We start from the raw sequence: 19,822 nt of genomic DNA, 5'->3' as shown, positions 1-19,822 counted from the left end.
CACACTCATTCTAGAATGTTTAAGTATTTCATGGCCAACTTTTTGCTTTAAAAATCAAAAATTGGCAGGAAATGACAATATCCAGTAATACCACAACATAAGCACTATCTCTAGAGGAAGGAATAAGACATCATCTAATACTGTTATCAAATTTTCAACTCCCTAAACTCTATAATCCTTTCCGTAAGGGATGGATTGTATTGCAGAATATCGTTTGGCTTTTTTTTCTGTGACTGGCTAGAAAAGTAAGTTCTCTTCCTAGAAGTCCAGTTTATTCTTAAAGGGTCCACCAGATGGTCTCATAGGTCAGGCCTGAAGAAGAAAGCATCTCTTCAAACACGACAGATTGCTTTGGTTTTCTCAGGAAAGCAGGAGGTAAGGACATCTTATAAATGGAGAAGGACCTGGATGAACCCAGTGGAGGTCAGTGTTTAAGAATCCAATTGAAAGCCCAAAAGAAGACTTTAAGGACTGCTGGCCACCACAGGAAGTCCTGTACTGGACACACAGCGTGAATTATACGAGTTCCCATTCATCCATTCATTCAACATTTTATGTGCCAGGCATTGTGTAAACTTGATCCCTGCCCGGATCTAACTGCCAGTAATTTATTAGAATGTTTTGTGTAAATGCTAGACTTCCCAGGGAGTGGTTACATTATTGCAAGTACTTGGTTACTTTGTTCAGGGTTTTGCTAAGAATTGTGCTTAAGATCATGTGCACATCTTTGGATGATGAGACATCCTCCCATTTATATCACAGAAAAGGGCTCCTTTTAAAGTGTTGTTATTTTATATTAAAAGCAGGAAACAATTCTAGCTTCTTGAGGTTTCTATTTCTGACAGAAGATAATTTCACAAATACATTTTCTCTGCTCTACAGCAAACAAGTGTGTTTAAAGCAGACATAGTATTACTTTAACCGTTGTTTCTTTAAAAGAAAAGTAATCAGCTTACCTCTTTTTCCCTCGTTACTCCCCCATGAAAAAGAAAATTAACTGCTCCAAATCTATCTGCTCTAAAAATAGCTTATGTATAGCGCTAAAATACATGGATAAATAGGTTTAGCTTATGTGTAGGAAGCTTCAGATGTGTTACTAATTTTCACTATTTACTTGGAAAAAATAATTAATAATAAATGGAGGAGTGAGGAAAAACCCATTTGAAATCACTTCTGCCCTCTGGGTGTGTCCAGTAGGGAAGGTTTACTGCTCAGTATGAAAATTGACTTTCTGGCTGATACTTTGCTAAAGTCAGGCAGTTCCTGCCTGCTACATAAAAGTTAATTTCCTGTTCCATTTTTCCTGAGGCATCTGTGCACTTTGGCTAAATTAATGCTAGATTTTCCACTAGGAAAGAAGCAGGCTTAGGGCTGAAACTATTGGAATGCTATTATACTTCCTATCACTTGTTAAAGAAACAGTGAAACTCAACTGTGACAGGGCCAATTTGGACTCCTAGTGGCATTTTCAAAAATAACTGTATAACCTGACATCTGTATAGCACACTATACTGTAAGTTTTTAAAGAAAAAAAAGGAGTATTCCTGGTACTCACAGTTATGCTGTATATATGCGCTCTTCTCCCTCAAGAGGCGCCAAGTGCAATGAGAATATTTTCATGGCATTATTCTTTGGGACGTGTTAAATTAATTGAACAAGTAGGCCTGGAGACTGAGGTGGCTCTAATGCCAGTGGTCTATATACGCAAATCAAAGTGGAGGTTTTGAAACTGACACTTAAGGACAACCAATCACAAGCAGCAAAGGAGGCTTTAAGCTGTGGCCAATCGATAATTTCCTTGCTCTGCTTCCCTCCACCTTTTCTGCGTAAAAGTCTCTCCCTGGGCTCGTGCCCTCGGAGCGTTCCTAGCCACTTCGGATTTGCTGCTGCCCAACTGGAATCGACTGTTGCTCAAATAAAGTCTTAAAATTTCCAATGTGCCTCAGTTTATCTTTTAACAAATGTGATAATGTTTAGTCGCCTGCCTTTTATAATCTCAATGTTTTCCAAAGCATTCTGCCTAATTCGTGCCTAATTTGATCCCATATCATCCCTGTAACAGGCATTTCCACCTACATGCCGCAGCCCATGAACATGAACCCCAAAGGGTCACTTGTCCATGGTCACTCAACTTTTCAGCACTGGTTCCAGGTCCCCATCTGTGTGTGTTCTCTTTTGCCTGGAGACCGTGAGTGGGGCACAGCAGGATCTGCCTCAGATACACAGACCTTTAACAGGTGGTTCAGGAGGTTTCCAGAAGTCTACACCACCAGCCCGACACCATCCACTTTTTCTTATTGCAAAACCGACGAGAAACACCAGGATCCTGGTGCAATATTACTATTTAAATAAATTCTCCTTTCTTCCCATAGATTAGTCATTGTCATCAGGCTTTTCCCCTTGCCTGACTCTCCCATCCTGAATTGGCCACTCTTCCCCAGATGTCTCTCTTAGTCATAGTCAGAATGGCAGCAGATACCGGGTTCTTTTTGTCAAGATCAGCTGTGAGGTATGTTATAAGATATTGGCTATAAAAAGAATTAAAATATCAAAATTTGTAATAATTTACACTTTATAAATCAGGGAACACCTGCTGCATGCCCACTACTTGCAGGCAAACACTTTCTTGAGTGGGAGAAGGAGGAAGTATTGTGCACAGCCCTGGAAAACCAGTGGAATGTGCCTGCATTTGACTGCACTGAGAGTGTCAAAAAGAAAAGTGACAGACTGTTAGTATAGGACACACCGCTTTAAACATCTGCCTAAGCAAAATATAACGAAGAAAGCACATAGGCTGAGGATCAAAAATATGTACTCTATGTGCATTATTGAAACAAATATAAGCCATTTAAAGTGCTTGTTTTTGTGGTCAGAGCTTAAACCCAGCTTCTCAGGGGCAAGAAGGACACCAAAATTTATTGAACACCAACTCTAGTCAGTCACCATGCTTACTGTTTTCAAACACATATTCAGTTTTCACAAGTAAGGCTTAATTAGCTTCATTTTTCCAACGAGAAAATTGAGAGTTTAGAAATCTAGGTAAAATTTGTCTATGTGCTATAGCCAGTAAATGACACATCTGGAATTTGAACCAATGTGTAAGAAAGCCCATGTTTGTTCCACAACATTCTGATGCTCTATTAGACTGCTTATTCCATATACTGAACAGGTTTGGGGTTAGAAGCCTTGCTGGGGATAGTCAGGTCTGTTCTCCCCATCAATATGCAGAGTCTCAGAGCCTCTCCCTTAAAGAGTTATCCTGATTGGGTTGCAGTACAAGCAAACTGGTGGGGGGTTCTATTCAGAGTCCCCAAGTAAGGATTACTGAAACAAAATGCAGTTCTATTTCAGAACACGTTGATAGGACCCATTCTGCACTTTCAAATTCATGTGCTCTTCTTAATTATTACTTTGGTTCATCTGTTAAGTACCCATAACCTCTATTAGTGAATTTAATTGAAAGTAGAATAAATTTTTTTCATTAAGATCCTTATATATAACCAAGACTCAATCAATGCATCTTCTATCATTATATTCCTTTTTTAACCCTGTGCCTGATAACCAAGATATTTTGGTTTGCATTTGGAACAAGTCTTTGGAAAGTACAAAGGTTGACAAAGGACTTTTACCTTGCAGATTTCCAACTTTGGTATAGTTTCTGTTAGAGAACATAAATCCTATTTTAGAACATGAGCTCATCCTTTTAGTGAGACTGGCTCCCTAGAAAAAATATCCAATGGAAACCAAACAGAAAAGTAAAACCAAAACATTCTTTTCACCCCAAAGGCCACAGACTCCAAGTTGATAATAGGAAGCACTTTTTATAATGTCAGTGTATCCAGTGGTTTCCATTTCAGAGGGTTTATCTTATGAGAGTTTCCAATTCCATTAGAACAAGAAACAGAATTGCTTACAGAGAGAAAGAGGCAGAGGCTATTGCCACTACTGTGCAAAAAAGAACCAAGAGAGAATGACAACTATAAACTGATTAATTCCTTGATTCAAAGGAAATGTAACATAACTTGCTTAAATATGAGCTTCATCAAGACTTCATTAAAGTTTGTCTAATGTAAGCAAATTCGAATTTGTATAAAATTCTCTCAGTATGAACAATTTTTCATCCATGTGCATATTTCATTGTAAAAATTTAACATAGCTCTAATCAACTATCTCAGAGAGAGATTGGTTCAAGATGGCAGAGTAGAAGGATGAATGCTCGCCCCTTATTGTAAGAGCACCGGAATCACAATTAACTGCTAAACAATTGTCGACAGGAAGACACTGGAATTCACCAAAAAAGATACCCCACATCCAAAGACAAAGGAGAAGCTGCAATGAGACAGTAGGAGGGACGCAATCACAATAAAATCAAATCCCATAACCACTGGGTGGGTGACTCACAAACTGGAGAACAATTATACCACAGAAGTCCACCTACTGGAGTGAAGGTTCTGAGCCCCACATCAGGCATCCCAACCTGTGGGTCCGGCAATGGGAGCAGGAATTCCCAGAGAATCGGACTTTGAAGGCTAGCAGGATTTGATTGCAGGACTTAGACAGGACTGAGGGAAACAGAGACTGCACAGAATAGTGTGTGAATCAGGACCAAGGGGAAAGGAGCAGTGACCTCATAGGAGACTGAACCAGACCTACTTGCTAGTGTTGGAGGGTCTCCTGCAGTGGCAGAGGGTGGCTGTGGCTCACTGCAGAACAAAGACACTGGCAGCAGAAGTTCCAGGAAGTACTCCTTGGCATGAGCGCTCCCGGAGTCTGCCATTAGCCATACCAAAGACACAGTAGCCTCCGGTGCTGGGTCACCTCAGGCCAAACAACCAACAGGGAGGGAACTCAGCCCCACCCATCAGCAGAGAAGGGGATTAAAGTTTTACTGAGCTCTGCCAACCAGAGCAACACCCAGCTCTACCCACCAGCAGTCCCTCCCATCAGGAAACTTGCACAAGCTTCTTACATAGCCTTATCCACCAGAGGGCAGACAGCAGAAGCAAGAAGAACTACAAGCCTGCAGCCTGTGGAACAAAAACCACATTCACAGAAAGATACACAAAATGAAAAGGCAGAGGACTACATACCAGATGAAGGAACAAGATAAAATCCCAGAAAAACAATTAAATGAAGTGGAGATAGGCAATCTTCCAGAAAAAGAATTCAGAATAATGATAGTGAGGATGATCCAGGACCTCGGAAAAAGAATAGAGGCAAAGATTGAGAAGATGCAAGAAAGGTTTAGCAAAGACCTAGAAGAATTAAAGAACAAATAAACAGAGATGAACAATACGATAACTGAAATGAAAAATACACTAGACAGAATCAACAGCAGAATAACTGAAGCAGAAGAACAGATAAGTGACCTGGAAGACAGAATGGTGGAATTCACTGCCACGGAACAGAATAAGAAAAAAGAATGCAAAGAAATGAAGACAGCCTAAGAGACCTCTGGGACACCATTAAACACACCAACATTCACATTATAGGGGTCCCAGAAGGAGAAGAGAGAGAGAAAGGACACAAGAAAATATTTGAAGAGATTATAGTCAAAAACTTCCCTAACATGGTAAAGGAAATAGCCACCCAAGTCCAGGAAGCGCAGAGAGTCCCAGGCAGGAAAAACCCAAGGAGAAACATGCCGAGACACATAGTAATCAAATTGACAAAAATTAAAGACAAAGAAAAATTATCGAAAGCAATAAGGGAAAAACAACAAATAACACACATGAGAACTCCCATAAGGTTAACAGCTGATTTCTCAGCAGAAACTCGACAAGCCAGAAGGGAGTGGCATGATATACTTAAAGTGATGAAAGGGAAGACCGTACAACCAAGATTACTCTACCCTGCCAGGATCTCATTCAGATTTGATGGAGAAATCAAAAGCTTTACAGACAAGCAAAAGCTAAGAGAATTCAGCACCACCAAACCAGCTCTACAACAGATGCTAAGGGAACTTCTCTAAGTGGTAAACACAAGAGAAGAAAAGGACCTACAAAAACAAACCCATAACAATTAAGAAAATGGTAATAGGAACATACATACCAATAATTACCTTAAACGTGAATGGATTAAATGCTCCAACCAAAAGACACAGGCTTGCTGAATGGATACAAAAACAAGACCCATATATATGCTGTCTACAAGAGACCCACTTCAGACCTAGGGACACATACAGACTGAAAGTGAGGGGATGGAAAAAGATATTCCATGCAAATGGAAATCAAAAGAAGTCTAGAGTAGCAATACTCATATCAGATAAAATAGACTTTAAAATAAAGAATGTTACAAGAGACAAGGCAGGACACTACATAATGATCAAGGGATCAATCCAAGAAGAAGATATAACAATTATAAATATATATGCACCCAATATAGGAGCACCTCAATAAATAAGGCAACTGCTAACAGTTATAAAAGAGGAAATCAACAGTAACACAATAATAGTGGGGGGACTTTAACACCTCACTTACACCAATGGACAGGTCATCCAAAATGAAAATAAATAAGTAAACAGAAGTTTTAAATGACACAATAGACCAGATAGATTTACCTGATATTTATAGGACATTCCATCCAAAACCAGCAGATTACACTTTCTTCTCAAGTGCGCACGGAACATTCTCCAGGATAGATCACATCTTGGGTCACAAATCAAGCCTCAGTAAATTTAAGAAAATTGAAATCATATCAAGCATCTTTTCTCACCACAACGCTATGAGATTAGAAATCAATTACAGGGAAAAAAAACATAAAAAACACAAACACATGGAGGCAAAACAATATATTACTAAATAACCAAGAGATCACTGAAGAAATCAAAGAGGAAATCAAAAAATACCTAGAAACAAATTACAATGAAAACACGATGATCCAAAACCTATGGGATGCAGCAAAAGTAGTTCTAAGAGGGAAGGTTATAGCAATACAAGCCTACCTCAAGAAACAAGAAAAATGTCAAATAAACCATCTAACCTTACACCTAAAGGAACTAGAGAAAGAAGAACAAACAAAACCCAAAGTTAGTAGAAGGCAAGAAATCATAAAGATCAGAGCAGATATAAATGAAATAGAATCAAAGAAAACAATAGCAAAGATCAATAAACCTAAAAGGTGGTTCTTTGAGAAGATAAACAAAATTGATAAACCATTAACCAGACTCATCAAGAAAAAGAGGGAGAGGACTGAAATCAATAAAATTAGAAAAAGGAGAAGTTGCAACAGACACCGCAGAAATACAAAGCATCCTAAGAGACTACTACAAACAACTCTACGCCAATAAAATGGACAACCTGGAAGAAATGGACAAATTCTTAGAAAGGTATAATCTTTCAAGACTGAACCAGGAAGAAATAGAAAATATGAACAGAGCAATCACAAGTAATGAAATTGAAACTGGGATTAAAAATCTTCCAACAAACAAAAGCCCAGGTCCAGATGGCTTCACAGGTGAATTCTATCAAACATTTAGAGAAGAACTAACACCCAACCTTCTCAAACTCTTCCAAAAAATTGCAGAGGAAGAAACACTCCCAAACTCATTCAATGAGGCCACCATCACCCTGATACCAAAACCAGACAAAGATACTACAAAAAAAGAAAATTACAGACCAATATCACTGATGAATATAGATGCAAAAATCCTCAACAGAATACTAGCAAACAGAATCCAACAACACACTAAAAGGATCATACACCATGATCAAGTGGGACTTATCCCAGGGATGCAAGGATTCTTCAAAATACGCAAATCAATCAATGTGATACACCATATTAACAAATTGAAGAATAAAAACCATATGGCCATCTTAATAGATGCAGAAAAAGCTTTTGACAAAATTCAACACCCATTTACGATAAAAACTCTCCAGAAAGTGGGCATAGAGGGAAACTACCTCAACATAATAAAGGCCATATATGAAAAACCCACAGCAAACATCATTCCCAATGGTGAAAAACTGAAAGCATTTCCTCTAAGATCAGCAACAAGACAAGGATGTCCACTCTCACCACTATTACTCAACATAGTATTGGAAGTCCTAGCCATGGCAATCAGAGAAGAAAAAGAAATAAAAGGAATACAAATTGGAAAAGAAGACATAAAACTGTCACTGTTTGCAGATGACATGATACTATACATAGAGAATCCTCAAGATGCCACCAGAAAACTACTAGAGCTAATCAATGAATCTGGTAAAGTTTCAGGATACAAAATTAATGTACAGAAATCTCTTGCATTCTTAGACACTAACAATGAAAGATCAGAAAGAGAAATTCAGAAAACAATCCCATTCACCATTGCAACAAAAAGAATAAAACACCTAGGAATAAACCTACCTAAGGAGGTAAAAGACCTGTACTCAGAAAACCGTAAGACACTGATGAAAGAAATCAAAGATGGCACAAACAGATGGAGAGATATACCATGTTCTTCGACTGGAAGAACCAACATTTTGAAAATGACTCTACTACCCAAAGCAACCTACAGATTCAATGCAATCCCCATCAAATTATCAATGGCATTTTTTACAGAACTAGAACAAAAAATCTTAAAATTTGTATGGAGACACAAAAGACCCCAAATAGCCAAAGCAATCTTGAGGGAAGAAAACGGAGCTGGAGGAATTAGACTCCCTGACTTCAGACTATACTACAAAGCCACAGTAATCAAGACAATATGGTACTGGCACAAAAAGAGAAATATAGATCAATGGAACAGGATAGAAAGCCCAGAGATAAACCCACGCACCTATGGTCAACTAATCTATGACAAAGGAGGCAAGGATATACAATGGAAAAAGGACAGTCTCTTCAATAAGGGGTGTTGGGAAAACTGGACAGCTTCATTTAAAAGAATGAAATTAGAACACTCCTTAACACAATACACAAAAATAAACTCAAAATGGATTAAAGACCTAAATGTAAGACCGGACACTATAAAACTCTTAGAGGAAAACACAGGAAGAACACTCTTTGACATAAATCACAGCAAGATCTTTTTTGACCCACCTCCTAGAGTAATGGAAATAAAAACAAAAATAAACAAATGGGACCTAATGAAACTTAAAAGCTTTTGCACAGCAAAGGAAACTATAAACCCTCAGAATGGGAGAAAATATTTGCAAACAAATCAATGGACAAAGGATTAATCTCCAAAATATATAAACAGCTCATGCAGCTCAATATTAAAAAAACAACCAACCCAATCAAAAAATGAGCAGAAAACCTAAATAGATATTTCTCCAAAGAAGACATACAGATGGACAAGAGGCACATGAAAAGCTGCTCAACATCTCTAATTATTAGAGAAATGCAAATCAAAACTACAATGAGGTATCACCTTACACCAGTTAGAATGGCCATCATCAAAAAATGTACAAACAATAAATCCTGGAGAGGGTGTGGAGAAAAGGGAACCCTCTTGCACTGTTGGTGGGAGTGTAAATTGATACAGCCACTATGGAGAACAGTATGGAGGTTCCTTAAAAAATTAAAAATAGAATTACCATATGACCTAGCAATCCCACTACTGGGCATATACCCAGAGAAAAACATAATTCAAAAAGACACATGCACCCCAATGTTCATTGCAGCACTATTTACAATAGCCAGGACACAGAAGCAACTTAAGAGTCCATCGACAGGTGAATGGATAAAGAAGGTGTGGTACATATATACAATGGAATATTACTCAGCCATAAAAAGGAACGAAATTGGGTCATTTGTAGAGACGTGGATGGACCTAGAGACTGTCATACAGAGTGTAGTAAGTCAGAAAGAGAAAAACAAATATCGTATATTAACACCTATACGTGGAATCTAGAAAAATGGTACAGATGAACCGGTTTTCAGGCAGAAATAGCGACACATGTGTAGAGAACAAACGTATGGACACCAAGTGGGGAAAGCGGGGTGGGGGGCTGGTGGTGGGATGAATTGGGAGATTGGTATTGACATATATATACTAATATGTATAAAATAGATAACTAATAAGAAAAACATCAAAAAATAAAATATATGCAAGTAGATTAATAAAAACAAACAAAAAAACTATCTCAGAGAAATCCACAAGCATTAAATGCTCATCATTAGCCCAAACAATTCTAGGAAAATCACATACCTGTTAGTATGCTGACAACATCTCCTGAGAGCCTCCTATACATAGACCTCTGTGTTTAGATGCCATCAGCACTATTTTAGGATATTTACATCCAAATCTGGTTAAAATATAAAAACATGTAAAAGGAAAACCTCAATTTTTGGCAGAATCTGTTAAAAAAATGGAAATTGCTTGAGACAAAGAGGGGTTAAATGATGGTGACAGAGAAGCCAAGAGGGATGGGAAGTATCTAGCGAGGCATATAGGTTAGGAGAGGATTTTTTGTTTTGTAATTTATGGTAGATACTTGAGGATGTTTATTTAGAGGAGAAGAATCCCAAAGAGACAAATGAGCTCAAGAGAAGAAGAGAGATATATAATAACTGATGAAGCAAATTCAATGTAGCAAAATGCAAGATCGTTACACTAGGCAAAAGTGCAAGAAATGGTACAGGAAGGACTTCGAGGAATATTGGTACAGGGAAAAGACGGAGTGGAGGACCTGAGAGTTCAGTGAAGGGAAAAAGAGAGAGGGGAGGAGCTCCTCTGATCTCCCGGCCTCTGCTTTAAAGAGGACTGTCTCTGACCCTTAAACTCATGATTCATTTATTTATTCATTCATTGACTAGATATTTATTCAGTGCTCATTAGATGTCAGATACTGTTTTGGCACTGGGGATGTAGCAATAAACCAGTCAAACAAAGTCCTTGCTGTTAAGGAGCTTATATTCTATGTAGGGAGACAGATAGTAAACAAATAGATAAATATTTATTCAGGGTCAAAATTCTTAACCTCTTTCCCCTACTCTACACCCACCTCATCTCTCCACATCCTCAGCTATAACATGCGGATAGTGCTAGCATCATAAACTTTAAAAAAAAAAAAATTCAGCCCAAACTGAAGACCTTGCTTAGAGATGAGCAGGCCTTACTCTGAGTGACATATCATCCTCCCTAGGTTTTCTCTTGGTTCTAAAGGCTCATTTTACTGCGAAAAGGCAATAGCTTAGAGGCTGGAGAACAGGGAGAGAAACTCAATGTATCTTTCCTCTCAGACTCTCCTTACCCACGTACTTATGTTCATTGCAGCAATAACTCATTGCTCACCTACTTTGGGAAGGCCGAATGTTAGGGTCTATAGAAACTACAGAGATGGGTAAATCCCCAAAGAGATTAAATAATAATTATCCTGATAGTTAATACTAACTGAGCACTTCCTACCCGCCAGACACTTCAAGTGCTTCACATGATTTCTCTCATTTAAGCTTCATGGTAGTCTTGTAAGATGATAATATATGCATTTTCAGGTGAGGAAACAAAATCCTGAAGAGGTCAAGAAATGTTCCCAAGGTAGCAAGGTAACAAGTGCTATTGATTTGACTTGAGAGCTCACGTGCTGAACCATTCTGCCTCCCCAATTTTATTAGTTTCCCAGGGCTGCCATTACAGAGTACCACACACTGAGTGGCTTAAAGCAACAGAAATGTATTGTCTCACAATTCTGGAGGCTAGAAGCCAGAAATCAAGGTGTCAGCAGTGCCATGCTACCCTTGAAACCTGTAGAGGAATCCTTCCTGGCCTCTTCTGAGCGTCTGGTGGTTTGCTGGCAAGCGTTGGGATTCCTTGGCTTGCAGCCGTACCACTCCCATCTCTAAAACAGCATCTCAACTGGTCCGCCTGCCTTCAATTCAATCCCCTCCAGTCCATTCTGCAGTGTGCATTCTGGAGTGTTCTCTCTATTCGTGCCACATTTTGCTTTTCATTCTTTGGGGGTTCCCTGTTGCCTTCAGGACAGAAACTAGACTCCTTATCATGCCCACATTTCCGACATCTAGATCCTGCTGAACTCTCTACTTCATCTATTTGCCTTCTTGCTCTGCTTCCCTCAACACATCACACACACACACACACACACACACACACACACACACACACACACTCGTTAATTTCTTCTTTGCAAATGCGGTGTTTTCTGCTTGTAATACTCTTTTCTTTCTCTACCTTTTCTAGTTCCTTCTCATCTTTCAAAATGTTGTCTTAAAGTTATGGATTCCCTAACATTCTATTTATTTACTTGTCTGTCTCACAGTGCTGTATATTTCTGTATCACCAGTACCTGACACAGTGTCTGGTAAGTATAAATTGTTCAACAAATATTTACTAAATAAATGAAGAAAATGAATGAATGAATGAAAGGGATGAGAAGGAGAAAACGTAAAGATGAAGGAAGGGTTTTTTTTTCAGTGGGACAGGAGAGTTCTCAGTGAGATAGTTACAAATATTTCATTTAAAGAAAGTGATGCTATTTCCCAAGAGTAGGAACATATTTAGAAATTCTCTGTGGATTTTAGAAAGCAAAATTAGCACAACTACTGGATCAAACACTAGATCACCCTGCCCTACCCCTCCAAAGGGCATTACTCATGCCATTGTTGTGATCATAAAGCTATGGACACTTTTCACCACCGTGCCCACCAGAGACCTGGACGCTCCTATGCACATTACAGATTGAAAGGAGGGTCCACCCCGCTTTTACTTGGCAGCACTGCACCCACCAAGGCCCTGGCTCCCCCATGGCCACCCAGAGAGTGCACGCAACACTACTTAGAGGTAGCATGGGACCAATTCTAACCAATGAAAGACGGAAGAAAGAGAAAGCCAGGAGAGAGATAAATTGTTTGTCCTTCTTGCCCTTTTCCCCCCGGTGCCTGTTCTGAGATGCAGTAGTTTAATACAGCCTCTCTGGAAATGTCTCCCAATAATTCACCCATTTGTGTTTGCTCTCCTTCTTTCTTTATTTCCCCCTCTCTCATATTCCTGGGATTGCACCAACCAATAAAATGTTATCATCTAAGTGTTTGCCATAGGTTCTATTTCTGGAAAACCTAGGCTAAACAAGTAATTTTTAGAATTTTCAAATGTTAAATATATTATGCATTATTAGAAACAGATTAAATAAAAAGTATTTGTAGTGAAAACATTCACTTATCTGCATTGGTGTATGGTTGGACAGTGGGAGAGTAGTTGTAGGGAACTGTCACTGAAAATAGTCAAGAAGAAATGGAAAACAAAGAGTCAAACAACAAAGAAATAGTCTCCTTGTGGAACATCAACAACAGATAATCAGAAACACATGGCTATGGTGAGTACAAATATACTCCCCAAAGAGCTAAGTTTCCATTAAAGGAGGATTTACCAAGGAAATTTTCTTCCATTGTGTCTGTTTATAATTTAATGTGCTTCCTATGTTATGGAATATTGAAATGTTAGATTCTAGGAAAATAAATAAATCTATTGTGTGACCTACTTCAGTGAAGATAACTGAAATTGTCTTCAGTTTATATATTAAGTTGAAGTAATTTTAAGACACAGCACAAGCAACTAATACTGGGAGAAAACCCAGAAGAAATGACAAAAGTACATCTGCTTAGCAAGGCTCTTTGTAAAGCTCAAATGGAAAAAAGAATTAAAATCTGGCCAGAGGAGAGAGGGCACTTCCTCACTATGGAAAGTTGGCATACACCATACCATGATCTCAATCTGTGCTGAAAACAGTTTTAGACATTGAACCAGATCCCAATTACAAAGGTGTAAAGAGCAGTCACTTACCTTTAAATATTTGCTACTACAGAACGCTCTCGTTACTTGGCTGGTAAAGCACAAAAGGTCCTCTCTTAGAAACAACTACAACCAAAACAACTGGGAAATACTTATTGCTTATTCATGAAAGTACGAAAACTATGATTCGAGAAATACTCTATGAGTATACTTTGGTTTCAGAATGTTTATCCCTGCAGACACTACAGCATTCACTGAAATCGTTTTTCAAATGTCCTCAAGTGGATTCGTTAAGATTTTTTTTCCTTTTTTAGATTTATAAACTCAGACCCAACTTACACTTCCTGAAGGGGCAATTAAAGTTGAAATGTACTGCTTTTTAAGCACTTTCTTATTTCCTAGTGTTTCTTTAGGTTTGAATATCTGAAGAGGATCATAGTTTTTCCCAGAGAACAGCACATACATGTACACACATTTTTTGCATAAAATGCTTGGGTTTGGTAGACATCTTATACATCCAAATACTTTCTGGAATCCATGAACCTTAGGTCAAAACCTAAGGTTTAGGTAACTTTAAAAATCACCTAAAGATGGATGGATACAAGTAAGGGAAAGCGCTAGTAAAATGAATATTTTGGTTTGCCAATAAAAGTAATAACAAAACCCAAAATTTATAGATAGAAACAATGCATCTTCTATAAAATGCCTAAAAAGCTATATTTTAGGTCTTGAGGAAAATCTAGGTAGCATCTTATCAGTTATCTTTTTAATGAACTTCTTAAGTAGCTGTTTTTGAGAAGGATCTATGTATGTACTCCAAACACATTTCTTTCTTCACTTTAGCTGTCTGAAAGAATATTTAATCTTCAAAAAGGGATTATTATTTGATTCTTTTCTGGAACATATATTACAAGGAGAACTAATTTATATTGGATTTTAACTAACTTCCACATGATACTTTCTGTCTAATAAAAACTGGCTCTAAACCAAAGGCTGGCCCAAGTTAAGCTGAAAATAGAGGTACGTAGCAAATGTTTGGAAATTCAGTTTTCATATCCACTGAGCTTCTGAACTATAATTGTGACTTCAGAATCTTGCTTACAGTTAAAATATTTAAGACTGTGGAAAAAAATCATCATGTGTTAGGCATTTTTTGTGAAGAACATTCTAGAGTGAATGTTTTACACGAGCAGCCAATAAGTTTCAGATGGTTTATAAGTGGCAGGAGGTCCAAAGCTGAAATGGAATTTTCTGTGACAGCCTACAAATAACAGTTAACATATGCCTAAGTTACAGGCAAAAACAGGAGTCACCGTAAAGTCAAGTAGTGAGTAAGAAAGGCCGTAAGTTAATGAATAAAAACCTTTTTGTCCAAAGTTCTTAGCAAAAATTTTAGGTACTTAAAGAGCAAAACCGTCTCAAATATTTTTAAAGAAATTATACTTATTGGAAACAAACAAGAAGTGACTTTCAAAGTCATAGTTTACACCCATCATAAATTTGATGTATTAAAAATGTAGATAAGAGTTAAGTTAATGCTGGTATAAATTAACAAAAAATACAAATTCTTCAATTAATTTAATATTTGATTCACACTTGCTGTTGAAGTTTCATCTCGATGTGTTTCTAGTGATATTATCTGCTTTTATGTCCTATTTCTTGGTCAAGGTATTTCTTGACATTGTTGATAAAATAAGTCACTCAATCACCCAAAAGTCTTCACATTTTCTTTGTTCAAACCTGATATTATCTCGTATTTCAGTAAGTTCTTACAGCTGTGGTTTCACAAATTGTTATCAGAGCTTTGAATTTACTTTTATCTAGAGCATCTTCCCTGCAGTAGGAACCAGATGGATGTACCATGTATGTCATAATGTGGCCTGCCTAAACATCTTTGAGTGTCATCATACCTATCTTACCTAGCTCAAAGGGTTATGAGTCTGAAATGAAATACATAAAAGAATTTTTAAAACAAGATGGTGTGGTGTTAGCAATAATGGTAGCAGTAAGTGTTGGTATTCAACAAGAAATTCTTCTCCAAACACTAACCATGATCATAGGACCTACCTAAATCTACTGTAGATATAAGATAGTACTTACAGATTCCTAAATTATCTTGCTACACTATTGCTGTAGCATAGAAATCAGTGGTTTTGCTATCATGAATATCTGTGTGTGTTTTTCTGTTTCTTTTCTAGACTGGATTATTTTAAAGGTCTTCATTTCACTAACAGGCATGAACAGAGTGGTATATTAAGATAGAAATTCTGTGTATTTACTTGTGTTTTGTGTTTTTCCAACACTTGACAAGTAAGATTAGTAAAGTTAATTAGAATAGTATAAGTATAGAATAATCTGTATTTTTCTAATTCTATAAGCAATAAAATGCAGTGTCAATTCTTTTGAAGAAGCCTATTATACTATTTTTTAAATGCTTCAAAAAAATAAATATATTGCTTTAGAAATGTGACAAATAGACTTAACCCATTATAAAATGTAATTTTGCAGTAACTTCAAGTCTGGAATGGTCTGACCACTCATACTGACTGCCTTGAGGAAAGAGACACTCAACGTTTACCAAATTTTATGAATATTTGATTTTTGTTCCTGAACTGTAAATCTTCAGCTCTCTCAGAATCCCAGTATCTTAGAAAGAATTCACATCATTCCCATCTCCTCCAAATTGTCTATTTCATTTAGCTGAAATGAGGTGAAATTCTGAGAGATCAAATAATGACCAGGACTCTCTGGAAGTAAATGTAAGAAGTTTAAGCTAACATGTGTTTCACTGTCATAAGGTCACTGTCTGGACTGTGTATACTCTGGATCCTTTTCAGACCTCATGGAAGTTAATTTTAGTCTGACAGAAGGGACAGAGAGAGGCAGACTGCTATCTTTGCAGAAAATGTCAAGGTTACGCTTATGACCGCCTTACCTTTCTGACTTCCTGTGCCTTATCGGAGAGAAGTAAGCACTGCTTGTCCAGGGAGAATCCTTCCTTGCATCTGCTTGCCTGGGTTTCGGTGGGTGTGTTTGGGGCAGCCTCAGGGACAGCCGCTGTGAGCTTCCTTGCCCCCCGGAATGTCAGGGTCTGGTAGAAGAGACAGATTGCCACCACCAAGCCCACCAAGAAGGGCCGGGGGCAAAATCGCCGACGACAAAGGAACACTGGACGACAGACCATGACCAGTTCAGCTTCACTTGGCCCCTGTCCACGTTGCCGGAAAAGTCATAGCAGCTATTTTTTGTCAGCATGAAAAACACAAATCTGTCTTCTTTTTCCACAACTTAAATCAAATCAAGATAGCTCCATCCCCACTTAAGAACTTTCCGAAGTATCCTGCCAAAGAATCATCGGTCCCAAAAGTCTGAGGCGGTTAATAAGAGCCCTTCCATGGATGACAGTAAAAAGTGGTTGGCCTCGGTTAAAAAAAGACATCAAAATAATAATAGTTGTAACTAATAACCTGAGCGTACCCCAGGGCTGTCAAACTGTTGCTTCCGGTAATGCCTTATTTTTCACAACATCCTTAAGCTCACAGTAAAAGCTTCACAGGAAAAGAGAAACAACAGCAAAGTAAATCTGGAGTCTAAAAACAGCACCGGAGAACGCAATAGGTTTAAAGCAAAGTGCCTGTTGCACAGCTGGAGGCGGGCCAGCTTGCCTTAACAGTTCCTCATTTTTCCTCCGGTTTTAAAGCTGTCCTGCTTTCAGCCTTTCATGTTTCTTAACTGCTTCCCTTCATTCCGTTTTAAACTGCCACTTTCCTGTAAGCCTTCACGGCTTTTAACAGAAAAAGGGAATACAGGGTCTGAAGGGACATGGTTACCATCCGCAGGGTTTGGCTTGTATTTGTTCCATTCCGTTTCAAGTTCAAAGTTCTACGTACTTACTCAGTTTTCATCCTTTTAGCCAGAAAAAAAAATAGTTTCCATGATCCCCTAATGGATTGCTGATCAAAACCACTCGGAAGGAAACACCCAGTCGTATGACTCCAATTCATCTCCCACCCACGGACACACTCACGCAGGCACACGGAGCCACACGCGCGCGCCGGCCGCACTCGCGGAGGGGAGCGGGGAGCAGGGCGCCGGGCGCCGGGCGCGGGGCCCTCGGGCAGCGCAGCCACTGTCCGGCGAGGGGGCGGGGCTAAGACCCGGGCTCTTCGGTCCTCGGGGGCGGCCGGAGCGCGCTGTTAGCCCAGGATCAGAAAGGGTGGGCTTCCCCAGACTGGAAACAACATTTCTCATTTCCCCTGAAATGTGACTGTCCACCCAGAGGTGCAGAATTTTAAATACATATTTGATATCTGAGCCTTTCTGTATTTTTTTTTTTTTCTAATACAGCATTGGAAAAACAAACAGCCCTTCGTCAGTTGATGTCAAAGGTCGAGGCGGAGACTAAAGCAGGCTCAGTGAGGGAATTGGGAGGATCTTCACTCGAAGGAATTACGGTCACTCTTATGGGGATAAGAACATGAAAGTCTGTTGTATGCACTGATTCCACTGGAAATGCTCTTTTTCTGCTCAGTACCTAACTCATATCCCATTATTGCTCCTTTCCTGGACTAGGGCTGAGTCTTTCAAAGGCTAATTGCCTGACACTTCACTCCCATAATGAGTGGACTGTAGCAGACGTTGGTATAACTTTTGGCCATCAGAAGGGGGTACGCGGCACGCTTTGTCCAGAAGTCAACTCAATCTAATGCTATACAGACTGCCACAAGGAACCCCTAACAGGGCAAGTCTGCAAACTCCAGCCACTTTTGCTGAGTCAGCTGAGGGAATGCCATGGAGAAAGGCAATCTGTCCAGTGCATGTTGCTCACCTCTCCCAGCCTTTGCTTTGCGATCTCTGGACACCCAGGACTGGCTTAGGCTCATAGCAGATATTCTTCCAAGGCTCTTCTAAATAGGTTTTGTGACCTGTTTCTGACCCAAACTCGTTCTTGTGGGCTGAGGTTCTCCTGTGAGGCCACACCTCTAAAGTGATCCCATCCCTTAGGCACGCGCCTGTCAGTCACTTGTATTTTGTGAGACGGAGCGCCCCCTAGGGGTGCTCGCTATTATAGATCCAGAGACAAAAGGTCATCTACGCTTCTCACTTGTAAGAAACTACTTTAACACCTTAACAGATTAATTAAAGCTTTAGAGAATAAGTATTCACACTAAAGCTAGATTTATCCCGAACCCTTGCATATATCCCCTCCAGTTTTTTAAAAATATTTTTTATTTATAGATTCAAAGTCCTCAATCCCATGACAAGTGAAGTATTGATAGCAGGGGGAAATGAAGTGGCATTTGACTTTTAGAAGCCAAGAGAGTTTTAAGAGGAAATGGTTAAACAGTAGTGTTGGAAGATATAGTTACAACGTAATTTGAGAGATAATAGGAATTGGAGATCTGGAATTGTCCTTGTGTTGGTGTGATCTGAGGCGAGACGAAGTTCTTTACTAGGTGAAAAGGAATGAACACGCATTTCTATTAAGGCAAAAAATCTGAAGACTGAGAGTCTTAGGAACCTGAAGGGTTATTTTTATGCATTATTAAATTGAAAACATAAACCAGATGCTAAAATCATATTGTCTTTGATCTGGCAGAAGTGAAAGACAACAGCATAGTTAATTTTATAGCTACACTTCAAGTAACAGGAATCAGAAAGAAGATGGCAAATTAGTGTTCTAGAAATGATACTGGCAGGTTGAAGAACCCAGTGGGAAGATGGTAAATAAACGACTATCTGCAGAAGTGAGAAAAGGGATAGAGTGGGAAGTTGGAAAGAAGAGGCGGGAAATAAGATACGAATAGACTAAGGCAGTCCATAGACAACATCTGACGTTAGAGTTAGCCCCATCTGGGTTTAGAATCATGGCACTGCCTCTTATCACATGGTTTTAAACAAGTGATTTGTGAAATGAGGATACTAATGCTTCCTTTGAAGTGTTGTTGGCGTGACTAGATGAAATAATGTATACGATAAGCGTTCTGTGCACATGTGTTGGAAAAATGCATGCTGAATGCATGTCTGTTATGTTTTCAATCCTGTGACTGAGCTCAGTCTGGTTTGGTGCCAGACATATGAACAGATAATTATCAAATATCGGGCCTCTTGGAGAAGCCCCCAAAGCAAACATGAGCACTTAGTATTAGTTCTCTTTCC

General features: G+C 38.9%; 1 protein-coding gene across 8 annotated transcripts in view; it reads right to left on the bottom strand.

Moving 5' to 3' along the window:
• CPED1 (cadherin like and PC-esterase domain containing 1) overlaps window positions 1–18,869 on the bottom strand; it is a 297,503-nt gene extending 278,634 nt beyond the window's left edge. For 2 of the 8 annotated variants that reach the window (XM_082472288.1, XM_082472289.1), the window contains exon 1: window positions 16,599–18,869. In XM_082472288.1, the coding sequence (XP_082328414.1) occupies window positions 16,599–16,847 (249 nt within the window). In that variant the 5' untranslated portion in view covers window positions 16,848–18,869. Of the gene's footprint in view, window positions 1–13,714; window positions 13,751–16,598 lie in introns of those variants that run through there. The other 6 variants (XM_082472282.1, XM_082472284.1, XM_082472286.1 and 3 more) reach the window with 5 other exon arrangements.
• Window positions 18,870–19,822: the final 953 nt, after the last annotated feature.

The sequence above is a fragment of the Balaenoptera physalus genome (assembly GCF_965194825.1).
Source record: "Balaenoptera physalus genome assembly, chromosome: 8".
NCBI classification, from domain to species: Eukaryota; Metazoa; Chordata; class Mammalia; order Artiodactyla; family Balaenopteridae; genus Balaenoptera; species Balaenoptera physalus.
The sequence above is the reverse complement of the archived record's forward strand: the minus strand, read 5'-3'. Positions and strand labels throughout refer to the sequence as shown.